This window comes from Rutidosis leptorrhynchoides, chromosome 10 (assembly GCF_046630445.1).
Source record: "Rutidosis leptorrhynchoides isolate AG116_Rl617_1_P2 chromosome 10, CSIRO_AGI_Rlap_v1, whole genome shotgun sequence".
Classification (NCBI taxonomy): domain Eukaryota; kingdom Viridiplantae; phylum Streptophyta; class Magnoliopsida; order Asterales; family Asteraceae; genus Rutidosis; species Rutidosis leptorrhynchoides.
In genome coordinates this window covers 50,060,326-50,078,487 of record NC_092342.1, presented here as the reverse complement: position 1 = coordinate 50,078,487, position 18,162 = coordinate 50,060,326, and the positions used below count along the sequence as shown (strand labels likewise).

Sequence of the window (18,162 nt, the reverse complement as noted above, 5' to 3'; positions counted from 1 at the left end):
AACTTAAAACATCAAAATATATTAAAAGTGTTGTAAATATATTTTGAACATACTTTGATATATATGTATATATTGTTATAGGTTCGTGAATCAACCAGTGGTCAAGTCTTACTTCCCGACGAAGTAAAAATCTGTGAAAGTGAGTTATAGTCTCACTTTTAAAATCTAATATTTTTGGGATGAGAATACATGCAGGTTTTATAAATGATTTACAAAATAGACACAAGTACGTGAAACTACATTCTATGGTTGAATTATCGAAATCGAATATGCCCCTTTTTATTAAGTCTGGTAATCTAAGAATTAGGGAACAGACACCCTAATTGACGCGAATCCTAAAGATAGATTTATTGAGCCTAACAAACCCCATCCAAAGTACCGGATGCTTTAGTACTTCGAAATTTATATCATATCCGAAGGGTGTCCCGGAATGATGGGGATATTCTTATATATGCATCTTGTTAATGTCGGTTACCAGGTGTTCACCATATGAATGATTTTTATCTCTATGTATGGGATGTGTATTGAAATATGAAATCTTGTGGTCTATTATTATGATTTGATAATATATAGGTTAAACCTATAACTCACCAACATTTTTGTTGACGTTTTAAGCATGTTTATTCTCAGGTGATTATTAAGAGCTTCCGCTGTCACATACTTAAATAAGGACGAGATTTGGAGTCCATGCTTGTATGATATTGTGTAAAAACTGCATTCAAGAAACTTATTTCGTTGTAACATATTTGTATTGTAAACCATTATGTAATGGTCGTGTGTAAACAGAATATTTTAGATTATCATTATTTGATAATCTACGTAAAGCTTTTTAAACCTTTATTGATGAAATAAAGGTTATGGTTTGTTTTAAAATGAATGCAGTCTTTGAAAAACGTCTCATATAGAGGTCAAAACCTCGCAACGAAATCAATTAATATGGAACGTTTTTAATCAATAAGAACGGGACATTTCAGTTGGTATCAGAGCGTTGGTCTTAGAGAACCAGAAAATTTGCATTAGTGTGTCTTATCGAGTTTGTTAGGATGCATTGGTGAGTCTGGACTTCGACCGTGTTTTCTTTAAAAAAATGATTGCTTAACATTTTTGTTGGAAACTATATATTTTTAACATGTGAATATTATGTGATATATTAATCTCTTAACGTGTTTGATATTATGTGATAGATGTCTACCTCTAGAACAAGTCCCATTGACTCACCTAATAATAATGAAGAGTCAAATGTAAATTGGAATGATTCGTTGACTGATTCACAAGTTCCCGAAAAGGAACCGGAAGAAGATTCGGAACCGGAAGAAGAATCGGAACCGGAAGAAGAAATAGAACCAGTGGGGGAAATAATAAAACGGTTAAGTAAAAGAAAATCCTCAACCAACCGACCAAAGCTAATTATGGTCAATGGTTTTTCTGCCAAGAAAGCAAAGTATTGGGAGGATTACCAATTCTCCGATGAATCGGATCCCGACAAGGATTCCGATGATGTTATAGAAATTACCCCAACTGAATTTAAAAAGGCAAAAGAAAATAATAAGGGAAAGGGCATAAAAATAGAGAAATCTAATTCCAACCCCGATGAACTTTATATGTATCTTCAACCCCCGAAGTCCTTAAGTTGTAACAATGACCCGGGAACCTCTAAACCACCAGGTTTTTCTAAACCAATGTGGAAAACGACGGCTCGTATTAGAGGAACATCATATATCCCTAGAAACTTGGCAAAACGAACCAAAACCGAAGAAGAAGAAACGAGCGAGTCAGAGTAAGATAGTTGTATTCGTGTGGTGTAATATATGTAATATAGTGTGCTTATGCTTTATGTTATATGTAAAAATTGCTTGTATTAATAAGTATTTTTTTTTTTTTGAATCTAACTCTTGTCTATTTTACAGTATAAAAACACAAAATGGATAGACAACCCAATATTTTAAGAGACCTATCCGGAGACATGATTGATGAAATCTTGTCTAGAGTCGGTCAGAATTCTTCGGCACAACTATTTAAGGCGAGATCAGTTTGTAAGACATTCGAAGAACGTTCCAAGAATGCCTTGGTTTATAAGAGACTTTCGTTTGAAAGATGGGGGATATCACATTGGGAAACCCATAAGTTTATTTGTGTTTACATTGACGCATATATTGCGGGGAACCCAAATGCTATTTTACGCAACGGGTTAAGAAATTATTTTGACTCAATGTATCCGAATATAGGACTTCATGATTTAGAAAAAGCGGCTAACATGCAACATAAAGAAGCATGCTATGCTTACGGGTTAGTAATGTTCGCTTCTCACCAAAGTGAGAAAAAGAACATCGGGCTACAACTATTAAACAAAACATTCCCACAAGTGACGGAGTCGGTAATTGGGGTAAGAAATGAGGTTTTTAGGTTATTACGAGACTGTTGGTCATTACGTAACCTTCGTCCCTTTGACGACGTTACAACACGCTGTCTTATCAACGGCCATAACGGTTATGTTCCACAAGACCAAGGATGGGAAGTAGTCCTAGTAAAACCAGAATGCATGACTTGTTTCTGGACGTATGAATTACGTGTCTTTATTGCCTTTGCTGAACGACTTGTGTACTAGCTAGAATTATCTTCACAACTATCTTGTATCAAAGTTATTGTGTGCTATATTTCATGCTTTATGTAAAATAAGCGGTATTGTAAGTTTGTAAAATATTGTATAAAAGTTTGAACGTGAAATATTATTATAATCAGTTTTTCATATAGAATTGTAGTAGTTGAATTGTATATTAGCTACTAAGTATGAACTTAACGGGTAGGTACTACCCAAATTTAAACTTATAAAATGCTAATATGAAGAAAAAGCTTTTATAAATGAGTTCATATTATGCTACGAAATACTATTAACTACTCTTAATATTCTGTATGATTAACTTATTCCATTTGACTATTTTGAAGGAAATGGCACCGACTACTCGACACACCGTGAATATGAATGAAGAGGAATTCCGTACTTTTCTAGCTTCAAACATAGCCGCAGTACAGGCTGCGCTACATACCAACAATAACCTTGGATCTAGCAGTACAGGAAATCGTGTAGGATGCACCTACAAAGAATTCACTGCCTGCAAACCTTTGGAATTTGATGGAACCGAAGGACCGATCGGATTGAAACGGTGGACCGAGAAGGTCGAATCGGTGTTTGTCATAAGTAAGTGTACTGAAGAGGACAAAGTGAAGTACGCTACGTATACCTTCACAGGTTCTGCGTTAACATGGTGGAATACCTATCTAGAGCAAGTGGGACAAGATGATGCGTACGCACTACTGTGGTCAGCATTCAAGCACTTGATGAATGAGAAGTACCGTCCTAGAACCGAGGTCAATAAGCTCAAGACAGAACTTAGAGGGTTACGAACCCAAGGATTTGATATTACCACGTACGAAAGACGATTCACAGAATTGTGCCTATTGTGTCCGGGAGCGTACGAAGATGAGGAAGAGAAGATCGACGCGTTTGTGAAAGGATTATCGGAAAGAATCCAAGAAGATATAAGTTCACACGAGCCCGCCTTCATACAACAGGCATGTAGAATGGCTCACAAACTAGCGAACCAGATTGAAGAAAGAATTAAAGAACAGACTGCTGAAGAGGCCAATGTGAAGCAAGTCAAAAGAAAATGGGAGGAAAACGGTGATAAAAATCACCAATACAACAACAACAGCAATTACAACAATAATCGCAACAACTATCCCAACAATCGCAACATCAATCGCAACTACAAAAAATGGCCCAACAACAACAACAACAACAACAATTATCCCAATAACAATAACAACCGCAACAACAACAACAATCAGAAGCAGCTATGCCAAAGGTGTGAAAAGTATCACTCGGGGTTTTGCACCAAATTTTACAACAAGTGTAAAAGAAATGGTCATAGCGCGGTGAAGTGTGAGGTCTATGGACCAGGGGTTAACAGAACGAAAGGAACAAATTGTGTCGGAACGAGTAATGGCGGAGCAAGTAATGTCGGAGCAAGTTATGCCAATGTAGTTTGTTATAAATGTGGAAAACCGGGCCACATTATTAGAAATTGCCCGAACCAGGAGAACACGAATGGACAAGGCCACGGAAGAGTTTTCAATATTAATGTGGCAGAGGCACAGGAAGACCCGGAGCTTGTTACGGGTACGTTTCTTATTGACAATAAATCTGCTTACGTTTTATTTGATTCGGGTGCATATAGAAGCTATATGAGTAGAGATTTTTGTGCTAAATTAAGTTGTCCATTGACGCCGTTGGATAGTAAATTTTTACTCGAATTAGCAAACGGTAAATTAATTTCAGCAGATAATATATGCCGGAATCGAGAAATTAAACTGGGTAGCGAAATATTTAAGATTAATTTGATACCAGTAGAGTTAGGGAGTTTTGATGTAATATTGGGCATGGACTGGCTGAAGAAGATGAAAGCAGAGATTGTATGTTACGAAAATGCAATTCGCATTGTACGAGAAGAAGGAGAACCCTTAATGGTGTACGGAGAAAAGGGCAACACGAAGCTACATCTTATTAGTAATTTGAAGGCACAAAAACTAATAAGAAAAGGTTGCTATGCTGTTCTAGCACATGTTGAGAAAGTACAAACTGAAGAAAAGAACATCAATGATGTTTTTGTCGCAAAAGAATTTCCCGATGTATTTCTGAAAGAATTACCGGGACTACCTCCACATCGATCTGTTGAATTTCAAATAGATCTTGTACCAGGAGCTGCACCAATAGCTCGTGCTCCTTACAGACTCGCACCCAGCGAGATGAAAGAACTGCAAAGCCAACTGCAAGAACTATTAGAACGTGGTTTCATTCGATCAAGCACATCACCATGGGGAGCTCCTGTTTTGTTTGTCAAGAAGAAAGATGGTACATTTAGGTTGTGTATTGACTACAGAGAGTTGAACAAACTTACCATCAAAAACCGTTATCCACTGCCGAGAATTGACGACTTATTTGATCAACTACAAGGCTCGTCGGTTTATTCGAAGATCGATTTACGTTCTGGATATCATCAAATGCGAGTAAAGGAGGATGATATTCCAAAAACTGCTTTTAGGACGCGTTATGGTCATTACGAGTTTATGGTTATGCCGTTTGGATTGACTAACGCACCAGCTGTGTTCATGGACCTTATGAACCGAGTGTGTGGGCTATATCTTGATAAATTTGTCATTGTTTTCATCGATGACATACTTATTTACTCAAAGAATGATCAAGAGCACGAAGAACATTTGAGAAAAGTGCTAGAAGTATTGAGGAAAGAAAAACTGTACGCTAAGTTTTCAAAGTGTGCATTTTGGTTGGAAGAAGTTCAATTCCTCGGTCACATAGTGAACAAAGAAGGTATCCAGGTAGACCCGTCAAAGATCGAAACCGTTGAAAAGTGGGAAACCCCAAAAACTCCGAAACACATACGCCAGTTTCTAGGACTAGCGGGTTACTACAGAAGGTTCATCCAAGACTTTTCCAGAATAGCAAAACCCTTGACTGCATTAACGCATAAAGGGAAGAAATTTGAATGGAAGGATGAATAAGAGAAAGCGTTTCAGTTATTGAAGAAAAAGCTAACTACGGCACCTATATTGTCATTGCCTGAAGGGAATGATGATTTTGTGATTTATTGTGACGCATCAAAGCAAGGTCTCGGTTGTGTATTAATGCAACGAACGAAGGTGATTGCTTATGCGTCTAGACAATTGAAGATTCACGAACAAAATTATACGACCCATGATTTGGAATTAGGCGCGGTTGTTTTTGCATTAAAGACTTGGAGGCACTACTTATATGGGGTCAAAAGTATTATATTTAATCAGAAACAACTGAATATGAGGCAGCGTAGGTGGATTGAATTGTTGAATGATTACGAATTTGAGATTCGTTACCACCCGGGGAAGGCAAATGTGGTATCCGACGCCTTGAGCAGGAAGGACAGAGAACCCATTCGAGTAAAATCTATGAATATAATGATTCACAATAACCTTACTACTCAAATAAAGGAGGCGCAACAAGGAGTTTTAAAAGAGGGAAATTTAAAGGATGAAATACCCAAAGGATCGGAGAAGCATCTTAATATTCGGGGAGACGGAACTCGGTATAGGGCTGAAAGGATTTGGGTACCAAAATTTGGAGATATGAGAGAAATGGTACTTAAAGAAGCTCATAAAACTAGATATTCAATACATTCTGGAACGGGGAAGATGTACAAGGATCTCAAGAAACATTTTTGGTGGCCGGGTATGAAATCCGATGTTGCTAAATACGTAGGAAAATGTTTGACGTGTTCTAAGGTCAAAGCTGAGCATCAAAAACCATCAGGTCTACTTCAACAACCCGAAATCCAGGAATGGAAATGGGAAAACATTACCATGGATTTCATCACTAAATTGCCAAGGACTGCAAGTGGTTTTGATACTATTTGGGTAATAGTTGATCGTCTCACCAAATCAGCACACTTCCTGCCAATAAGAGAAGATGACAAGATGGAGAAGTTAGCACGACTGTATTTGAAAGAAGTCGTCTCCAGACATGGAATACCAATCTCTATTATCTCTGATAGGGATGGCAGATTTATTTCAAGATTCTGGCAGACATTACAGCAAGCATTGGGAACTCGTCTAGACATGAGTACTGCCTATCATCCACAAACTGATTGGCAGAGTGAAAGGACGATACAAACGCTTGAAGACATGCTACGAGCATGTGTTATTGATTTCCGAAACAGTTGGGATAGACATCTACCGTTAGCAGAATTTTCCTACAACAACAGCTACCATTCAAGCATTGAGATGGTGCCGTTTGAAGCACTTTATGGTAGAAAGTGCAGGTCTCCGATTTGTTGGAGTGAAGTGGGGGATAGATAGATTACGGGTCCGGAGATAATACAAGAAACTACCGAGAAGATCATCCAAATTCAACAACGGTTGAAAACTGCCCAAAGTCGACAAAAGAGCTACGCTGACATTAAAAGAAAAGATATAGAATTTGAAATTGGAGAGATGGTCATGCTTAAAGTTTCACCTTGGAAAGGCATTGTTCGATTTGGTAAACGAGGGAAATTAAATTCAAGGTATATTGGACCATTCAAGATTATTGATCGTGTCGGACCAGTAGCTTACCGACTTGAGTTACCTCAACAACTCGCGGCTGTACATAACACTTTCCACGTCTCAAATTTGAAGAAATGTTTTGCTAAAGAAGATCTCACCATTCCATTAGATGAAATCCAAATCAACGAAAAACTTCAATTCATCGAAGAACCCGTCGAAATAATGGATCGTGAGGTTAAAAGACTTAAGCAAAACAAGATACCAATTGTTAAGGTTCGATGGAATGCTCGTAGAGGACCCGAGTTCACCTGGGAACGAGAATATCAGATGAAGAAGAAATACCCGCATTTATTTCCAGAAGATACGTCAACACCTCCAATTGCTTAAAATTTCGGGACGAAATTTATTTAACGGGTAGGTACTGTAGTGACCCGAACTTTTCCATGTTTATATATATATTAAATGAAATTGTTATTTACATGATTAAGTGTTTCCAACATGTTAAGCAATCAAACTTGTTAAGACTTGATTAATTGAAATAGGTTTCATATAGACAATTGACCACCCAAGTTGACCGGTGATTCACGAACGTTAAAACTTGTAAAAACTATATGATGACATATATATGGTTATATATATAGTTAACATGATATTATGATAAGTAAACATATCATTAAGTATATTAACAATGAACTACATATGTAAAAACAAGACTACTAACTTAATGATTTTGAAACGAGACATATATGTAACGATTATCGTTGTAACGACATTTAATGTATATATATCATATTAAGAGATATTCGTACATCATAATATCATGATAATATAATAATTTAAAATCTCTTTTGATATAATAAACAATAGGTTAACAACATTTAACAAGATCGTTAACCTAAAGGTTTCAAAACAACATTTACATGTAACGACTAACGATGACTTAACGACTCAGTTAAAATGTATATACATGTAGTGTTTTAATATGTATTCATACACTTTTGAAAGACTTCAAGACACTTATCAAAATACTTCTACTTAACAAAAATGCTTACAATTACATCCTCGTTCAGTTTCATCAACAATTCTACTCGTATGCACCCGTATTCGTACTCGTACAATACACAGCTTTTAGATGTATGTACTATTGGTATATACACTCCAATGATCAGCTCTTAGCAGCCCATGTGAGTCACCTAACACATGTGGGAACCATCATTTGGCAACTAGCATGGAATATCTCATAAAATTACAAAAATATGAGTAATCATTCATGACTTATTTACATGAAAACAAAATTACATATCCTTTATATCTAATCCATACACCAACGACCAAAAACACCTACAAACACTTTCATTCTTCAATTTTCTTCATCTAATTGATCTCTCTCAAGTTCTATCTTCAAGTTCTAAGTGTTCTTCATAAATTCTAAAAGTTCTAGTTTCATAAAATCAAGAATACTTCCAAGATTGCAAGTTTACTTCCAAGTTTTATAAATCCATTCCAAGTAATCATCCAAGATCAAGAAACCTTTGTTACTTACAGTAGGTTATCTTTATAATACAAGGTATTAATCATATTCAAACTTTAATTCAATTTCTATAACTATAACAATCTTATTTCGAGTGAAAATCTTACTTGGACTGTTTTCGTGTCATGATTCTGCTTCAAGAACTTTCAAGCCATCCAAGGATCCTTTAAAGCTAGATCTATTTTTCTAATTTCCAGTAGGTTTATTCAAGGAACTTTAGGTAGTAATGATGTTCATAACATCATTCGATTCATACATATAAAGCTATCTTATTCGAAGGTTTAAACTTGTAATCACTAGAACATAGTTTAGTTAATTCTAAACTTGTTCGCAAATAAAAGTTAATCCTTCTAACTTGACTTTTAAAATCAACTAAACACATGTTCTATATCTATATTATATGCTAACTTAATGATTTAAAACCTGGAAACACGAAAAACACCGTAAAACCGAATTTACGCAGTCGTAGTAACACCGCGGGCTGTTTTGGGTTAGTTAATTAAAAACTATGATAAACTTTGATTTAAAAGTTGTTATTCTGGGAAAATTATTTTTATTATGAACATGAAACTATATTCAAAAATCATGGTTAAACTCAAAGTGGAAGTATGTTTTCTAAAATGGTCATCTAGACGTCGTTCTTTCGACTGAAATGACTACCTTTACAAAAATGACTTGTAACTTATTTTTCCGACTATAAACCTATACTTTTTCTGTTTAGATTCATAAAATAGAGTTCAATATGAAACCATAGCAATTTGATTCACTCAAAACGGATTTAAAATGAAGAAGTTATGGGTAAAACAAGATTGGATAATTTTTCTCATTTTAGCTACGTGAAAATTGGTAACAAATCTATTCCAACCATAACTTAATCAACTTGTATTATATATTATGTAATCTTGAGATACCATAGACACGTATACAATGTTTCGACCTATCATGTCAACACATCTATATATATTTCGAAACAACCATAGACACTCTATATGTGAATGTTGGAGTTAGCTATACAGGGTTGAGATTGATTCCAAAATATATATAGTTTGAGTTGTGATCAATACTGAGATACGTATACACTGGGTCGTGGATTGATTCAAGATAATATTTATCGATTTATTTCTGTACATCTAACTGTGGACAACTAGTTGTAGGTTACTAACGAGGACAGCTGACTTAATAAACTTAAAACATCAAAATATATTAAAAGTGTTGTAAATATATTTTGAACATACTTTGATATATATGTATATATTGTTATAGGTTCGTGAATCAACCAGTGGCCAAGTCTTACTTCCCGACGAAGTAAAAATCTGTGAAAGTGAGTTATAGTCCCACTTTTAAAATCTAATATTTTTGGGATGAGAATACATGCAGGTTTTATAAATGATTTACAAAATAGACACAAGTACGTGAAACTACATTCTATGATTGAATTATCGAAATCGAATATGCCCCTTTTTATTAAGTCTGGTAATCTAAGAATTAGGGAACAGACACCCTAATTGACGCGAATCCTAAAGATAGATCTATTGAGCCTAACAAACCCCATCCAAAGTACCGGATGCTTTAGTACTTCGAAATTTATAGCATATCCGAAGGGTGTCCCGGAATGATGGGGATATTCTTATATACGCATCTTGTTAATGTCGGTTACCAGGTGTTCACCATATGAATGATTTTTATCTCTATGTACGGGATGTGTATTGAAATATGAAATCTTGTGGTCTATTATTATGATTTGATAATATATAGGTTAAACCTATAACTCACCAACATTTTTGTTGACGTTTTAAGCATGTTTTTTCTCAGGTGATTATTAAGAGCTTCCGCTGTCGCATACTTAAATAAGGACGAGATTTGGAGTCCATGCTTGTATGATATTGTGTAAAAACTGCATTCAAGAAACTTATTTCGTTGTAACATATTTGTATTGTAAACCATTATGTAATGGTCGTGTGTAAACAGGATATTTTAGATTATCATTATTTGATAATCTACGTAAAGCTTTTTAAACCTTTATTGATGAAATAAAGATTATGGTTTGTTTTAAAATGAATGCAGTATTTGAAAAACGTCTCATATAGAGGTCAAAACCTCGCAACGAAATCAATTAATATGGAATGTTTTTAATCAATAAGAACGGGACATTTCAATTTTTATCTCTATGCAGTTTACGAAATGCCTGATAAGAGATGTGTTATAAAAATGAAATCTTGTGGTCTATTATTATGATTTAATAATATGTAGGTTAAACCTATAACTCACCAACAATTTTATTGACGTTTTAAGCATGTTTATTCTCAGGTGATTATTAAGAGCTTCCGCTGTTGCATACTAAATTAAGGACAAGATTTGGAGTCCATGCTTGTATAATATTGTTTAAAAACTGCATTCGAAGACTTATGTTGATGTGTAATATTATTGTAAACCATTATGTAACGGTCGTGTGAAAAACGCTATATTTTAGATTATCATTATTTGATAATCGTCGTAATTTTTTAAAGATTATGGTTTGTTTTAAAATCGAATGCAGTCTTTGAAAAACGTCTCATATAGAGGTCAAAACCTCGCGACGAAATCAATTAATATGGAACGTTTATAATCAATATGAACGAGACATTTCATAACTAAAGAGAAAAAACTTGATATATTTATGTTAAATCACCCAACTTGTACTATATTGGCATTGTATCGTTTCATTATATCTATATACTAAGATATAATAAAAGGGGTCATAGTATTTTATCATCCTACCCTTGTGAACAATAACCTCTCATATTTTTTTCACATGGATATTTTGATCATTATGCATTTTAAAAAAAAGTTTCATTTATTACATCTTTTTTTTCCTTTCCTTTTTACTTTTAAAATCTTTAGTTTCTTTAAACATTTTTTACCTTTTATTTTTTTTACGTTAGATTTACAGGCCCAACCACCCCACCGAAAAACGACCACCTTGCAGCGACGCGCGAAATTTTTATCTTTTAATGATACGCATACCGGATTCCCTATCCGGTAACCGTAAGATCACCCAAAGAAACTCCCCAAATGCGGTAACAGGTAACCAGATGACATACGAATAACGTCATATTGAGACCCACCAAAGAAGACCAAGACCAACTAGAAGAATGGATCTGAGCACAGTTCTCGGGTGATGTATTAGTAAACGCAGTGCAGTAATCCAGCTGGTAGGCCAAAATCAGCCAATGAATTCACAACCGGTCCATGATCCCAGCTATGTTTACACGTAATCCCAGTACAAAGGCGATGATACACATAAGCCCTGCTAATGGTAGTGTATACATATGTCATCAGTATGCCACGTAAGCACGACATGTTAGCCTTAAAAGGCTTGGGCCCAAGCCAACTCCCAATGTTAGCTAGCCCATAATAGAATGACATATCAGCATGAGCAGACCCATGACAACACTAAACCCTAGTTGATAATAAATTTGAAAGTATTACCATCTTTCAAAATACTCACTCCGAATCTCAATCGAACCAACTGGGATTCGGTTTTGATTCTTGATTTTGAACGAGTTTAATTTCGGTACAATTCGGTTCGGTACCCGTAAATCGAACTTGCATACGAATTAATTGTAATGCATTATGAAATTGTTATGTATTTGTAATGTTTAGACTTTTTAATCCGATTCATGAATATAAGTGAATTTTTTTGGATTGTATGATCAGTATTTATGTTTGCTTATGAATATTAACGAACACAAATCGTTTCAAATTCGTTTGTATAGTTTACGAACGATAATAGATGTGATAGTGTATCTCCCCGTCCAGATAATAACCGAAGCTATGTTAACGAAGGTATCACGCTTATTGAGGATTGATGACATAGGAATTGGTCACAAGAACACATATGTCGAATACAAGTCATGAGCGGGATATTCACAAACTCAAACAATGGCGCCCAAACGATAAAAGAAGAATATTCCCAAAGTGTGATCCTAGTATTCAGGTTTAATAAGAAACCGTATCCGTTATACGAAGCTATGGTAACGGAGGAACATAGTAACGAAGGGATCACGATTACCAATGGACAAAGACTCATCATGAAGTCACAAGATTGCATAGGCTGAAGGAGAGTAGTAAGCGGGTTGACCAACTCGCTTCTACTAGCGTCCAAATGACAAAAGAGGAATGCTTCAGGCTAGCTTTCTTCAACTGCAGGGGTTACAGTCGGCCAAAGGGAAAGTTCCCTTTGTCTTATCAGAGATTGTCTTGGAGACTGATCCCCACCTAGAGAATTGGTGAAGAAGCTGTAATATAGCCCTATAAAAGGAGAGCATGATCTCTAGAGTTGACATTCACTCTAAGTCACAATAACAAACACACACTATTCTCAATGAATTACCTTCGTATCTTTGTGACGTAAAGTACAATACCTTCGTACTACTTTCGGGGAATCGCCAACAAGCATACACTCATCACTATATCTTGCAGCACCTAGATGTCAATATCCTTATTCTTCTAACAAGGATCGTCAAGAATTGTACAAACAAGGTGAAAGTATCAACAACTAAATATAATTTTTGGTTCCATAGGGTATGATACCAAAAAACCTAACCGAAGCAAAACTGGTACCACATTTGTAAATTGGTTCGGTCGTTTCTTAAATTTGTGCATTTTGCATTATACTATTTTAGTTCTGTCAGGTACTGATGATTACTTACTACTGTACTTATTTACTTAAACTACACTATAAATTATAGATTTAGTTCTGTCAGGTACTGATGATTACTTACTACTGTACTTATTTACTTAAACTACACTATAAATTATAGAACTTAAACTATAAATTACGGAGTATTTATATTTATGTTTACCACACAGTGTATCAAACAGAAGTAAGCATTGACTTTTCGAAACTATATAGGTGACCAAATTTCATTTTCATTATAACCACTAAAAAAAAATCAGGTAAAAAAAAAAACCTAGATTCTGCTATAAACCCTAGAAATTGTTAGCTGTGACCAGTTAACTACAATCAATCTGAATCTTCCTATGTATATGGAGGCATCAAATCTTGCTACTCAATTTTTCTGCCCAAACTCTATCAACAATGTAAGCACATATACATATACATATCTAATCCTATATATATATATTTTTGTTTCCATTTTATAACGATTCATTATCAGTATATTATGCTCTGTTAAACAAGACAATAGCTTTTTTTCTTCTTCTTTGATTGCTATATTTGAACTGTGATGTCTGAGATTCAATACATTTGATCAGATTTTGGATCTACTATTTGTCATATACATAAAAACGAAAACTGATTTTTCAGCTAATTTTATTAATTTATATATTTTAATATTTCTAATTGAAAACACTGTAGCAGTAAATCATTAACCTTTATGCATATTTTTGTTATTTGATATTTATATTCATAGTTATGTTACATGGTAAAAATTTAATTGAATAGTTAAATGCTTATGCTTAAAAATAAAAGTTATATTTGCATGTTATTCATTGATGTATGTAAGATTGAAAATGTATGAAGTCCAAAATCCTTTCTTGTTTGTTTAGAAAAATATTACATTCCAGGTCGATAGCGTTCACATTGGCAGTATAAAGGCTTTAGAAAGCTGTTTTGGTTTCCAGATGCAAATATATTTATTGTTTATTCGGCAGATCAGCAAAGGATTCACTTAACATTGTTGAAGTAAACGGGTAAACGGATAAGGGTTTTCATGGTTTAGCTAACTAACCTTGTCCAAAAGTTAATTATCATAACTATTAGGTTCTTGACCAACTAATTACCGACTCGTCATCGAGCTCCCTCCATTATTGAGAGATTGCAATTAAGCCTTGATGGATACAAATGTCTGCTCCTGAAGATATCTGCATACCAAATAGAATATTACTCTTGAATCTGTATTTTATAATGTTACAGATGATAAATGCATCCTCGAAAGGTTGACTTCAACTTTCTTTATTGAGGAAAACAGAGTAGGATATTCTGTTTTAGGCTTCATCCCAATGAAAGTTGCTTGAGATATGTGGTATCTTTTTTATTGAGCTAGTGTATTTGAGCATATTCGTGTTTGTTGTAGTTATATAGGTTGTAATTACTTAGTTTTTTCCCACTTATTAATCTCATTCTTTTTACTTTTCAGGGGAGCTGGTATAATTTTAAGGATCTTAGTAGCATGCCATGTTCTTGCTTTAGTAGTTTCAGGTATAAAGATAAATTTTCCTCACAGTTTCGGAAGCAATATGTAATCTGCAATACCAAAAGAGTAATGGATGCTAAGTTTTTTTCTGGCCGCCAAATCAATAAGCAAAGTGGGAATCCTAGTAAGTGCTCTTTTTTTTTTTTACCATCATTTGGTTTAAATTTTTTATTTTTACCGCCATCAGAATTTTCGTATCTGGGTCACTTCTTAACTCAATAAGTCAATAAAGAATCATTCACAAGGTTGCAAAAATCGTTATTTGGGGAGTATTCAGTTGGTACTTTTTAGGGAGTACTCGACAACTCAAGTAGTACTCGAATGCTGTCCAAGTTTGACTTTGACTGTTTTTGACCGAGTTTTGACCAATTTTGATTGATTTTCCTAGTAATCCCGAGTTTTGGTTTAGTTTTGACCAATTTTCCAAGTAATCCCGAGTTTTGGCCGAGTTTGACTGAGTACTCGCCGACTAATTCCGAGTTTTTCAATACTAACATGTTACATTTTTCATTAATGGGCTTGTACAGTTATTGTATTTGAAGCTCTATCCTTTTTTTTCCTTTTAGATTTTTGTGACCATTACAATATTTATATGGCAGGTTTTTGTATTGCAAAACTACGATTTATGCGTATGATGTATTCCATCATTCCATGGCTCTCGATCATTTTATATTTATGAATTCTGTTGCTCTCTTTTTATGTCCCTAACATGAGATCCGTGCTTTAAATCATCTTTACTGTTTATTGTTTTGTATATTTGTAGATGTTAGATTGACTGTAAATGTTCACTATCTTTAAATTTAAGCCTTAGATGTTTTATGGGTTACCACTTAAGCTGAAGGTACTAATACAAATACCACATTAGTTATACATTCATAGAATGTGCTTTGGGATCATATAATACAGTTTAGAAAAATATTTCCTAATTTTTAGGATGAAAATCATAGATTTATGAAGCATGGTGATGTTGTTATTAGCATTAGGTATTCCATATTGGGGCTTAAGGGAGTGCACACGCTATGCTTGCATATTATTTGTCGAAAAATGATGTTTTAAACGTATATGCTTATATGAAGTTTATTTTCCGGTCACCTAATCCAAATCCGACACATCGAGAGTCCTAGTGTGTCAGTTTTCTCACCCTTTATGGTGTCAATCATATCCTCGAGTTGTTTAATTGAGAATACATGGTAGAAGTAATTGCTTTTATGATAAGAGTACTTCATGTCAACTTTTAAATAGTAAATGGAGACATGAAGGCTAAATTCTAGAGTAATACATAGGTTTAGGCTTATGATGTTGTTCCTTTGGAAATTTAGGTGAGCAAAGTTGAATGAAAATTCGATAAATTGTCTATAAATACCATCTTCACAAAAAAAAAAATTAGAGGTTGCAAAATGAGAAAAAATAGGTAATGGGTCAAAGTGGATAGATCTAATGGGCTTACGTCTGTTCAATCGACCATATGAGGACTTAGCTACCTCGTTTCCTTTTCTTCTTCATTTAGTGCTAAAATGAAGACACAACTGATTAAGTTATTTATACTCATGACAACTGAAATAGAATCAAATTGTAGTAAAACAAGCTTGCTGTAGAAGATACCACTGTATTGAGCGGCTGGTGTAATCTAGTTATTTAGGGAATTAAATTGTCATTTTTAGTATAAAGGTTAGATGTTTGTTAAATAATAGTGAAAGATTCTTAAACCAGGTTAGAGATAAGTTTACCCTTAGCTACCTAGTTCTGTTAGTAGTTGGTTTGAAATTCATCATCCAGAAAGATTACTTGCCACCTACATAATAAGATAATACATACAAAACTGATTGGTTGGGGCCATGAGTTCCTTGCAAGAGGTCTCAGGTTCGAATCCTGTCTAGGACGGATATTTATTTAGTGGTGGCCATGGATGGGTTGGAAACAGCCAGGGAGTAATCCTGCTGGACTGCGTACATGAGAGTATGGGGTCGGATTACTCGCCCTCCCGGGTAGCCCGAACAGGGAAAACCTTCTACCTTTTATTTAAAACTGATTTTTATTGCTTTAATTGACAATCATTTTCAAACTGCAAATCCAACATTCGTCTAATTTCATATTTGTTTAGTGCAGTACCTTTAAGAAACACATCTTCATATTTTCCAAAACCATGTCAAGTCAAAAGAGAGGATTCAGAAGGAACATTAAGCAGCGAAAGCATTATGTTGGACGAACAAACTTTAGAACAGGAACTAAAAATTGCTATCGAGGAAGAAAACTACACACAAGCAGCCAGGATCAGAGACAACCTTAAACTTCTACACGAGGACAACAAATCCGCAGTTCTAGCTGCAAATTCACGTTTTTACAACTCGTTTAGAAACGGTGATTTAGCTGCTATGCAAGCGTTATGGTCAAAAAGTGATAATGTTTGCGTTGTGCACCCGGGTGTTAGTGGTATATCGGGTTATGAACTTGTTATGGGAAGTTGGGAATTTGTTTGGGCGGATTATGATTTTCCGTTGTCGATTGAAGTGAAAGATGTTCAAGTTTATGTAAGAGGCGATATGGGGTACGTCACGTGTGTTGAAATGGTGCGAACGACTGGTAAAAGTTGGGGACGACAGTTTGCGACTAATGTTTTTGAGAAGATAAACGGTCGATGGTTCATTTGCGTTCATCATGCTTCTCATGTTGATTTGTGAAGTTTAGATAATATGAAGTTTCCATGTTGTAGTAAAGCTTTAAGAGGGTCTGATATGTCTTATAATTTTCATTTCAAGTTTTTTTTTTTTTTTTTTTATTTTTTTTTTTTTTATTTTTTTTTTTTTTTATGTTATGATTATAAAAGAGTAATTTAAGACATGGGTATGAATGTGCGTGTTGAAACTGGTATGTGATGTTATAGATGTAATAAAGTATTCTACGTTGTAACAAAAGTTGTCAGGGATATTGTCTATGTATACTTATGTTGTTTGATGTTGTCAGAGGCGAAGCCAGAATTTACAGATGAGGGTGGCTTAGTAGTTAATCGAATGATTACAGATAAAAGCTACATTAACAAGTCATAACATTATATTTTATATTTGGACCTTGAGGGAGGGTTACAATTATTTGTGCATAATAATACAAATGAAACTTGGATCTCGATTGGGCCTTGGGGGAGGCTGAGCACCCCTCAGTCCCCCCTTGTCTCCGCCCCTGGATGTTGTATCCAGTGTTGTAAACGGCAGTTGTCTCAGCCGACTAGTTGGTTCCAAAAACGTCTTATTAGTTGGTCAACGCTAAAAAAGTAGGTAAAAGTCAGTCAAAGTAGGTATCAGAGTCATTTCGAGTACAATAAATGTTTAAAGTTTTGATGTGGTTTTATAT

The 18,162-nt window shown here is 34.8% G+C and overlaps 1 protein-coding gene across 1 annotated transcript; it reads left to right on the top strand.

The window, feature by feature from the left end:
* Positions 1 to 13,566: 13,566 nt before the first annotated feature.
* On the top strand, positions 13,567 to 17,590 carry LOC139873208 (uncharacterized). Its single transcript, XM_071861140.1, has 3 exons — positions 13,567 to 13,702; positions 14,761 to 14,941; positions 16,924 to 17,590. The coding sequence occupies exons 1-3, from the start codon at positions 13,643 to 13,645 to the stop codon at positions 17,493 to 17,495; spliced, it is 813 nt and encodes a 270-aa protein (XP_071717241.1). The 5' UTR covers positions 13,567 to 13,642; the 3' UTR covers positions 17,496 to 17,590.
* Positions 17,591 to 18,162: the final 572 nt, after the last annotated feature.

Coding starts and splice junctions, on each gene's coding strand:
- LOC139873208 (XM_071861140.1), top strand. CDS start 13,643: ATGTATATGGAGGCATCAAATCTTGCTACTCAATTTTTCTGCCCAAAC. Junction 13,703..14,760: donor GCCCAAACTCTATCAACAAT/GTAAGCACATAT, acceptor TTTACTTTTCAG/GGGAGCTGGTATAATTTTAA. Junction 14,942..16,923: donor TAAGCAAAGTGGGAATCCTA/GTAAGTGCTCTT, acceptor TGTTTAGTGCAG/TACCTTTAAGAAACACATCT.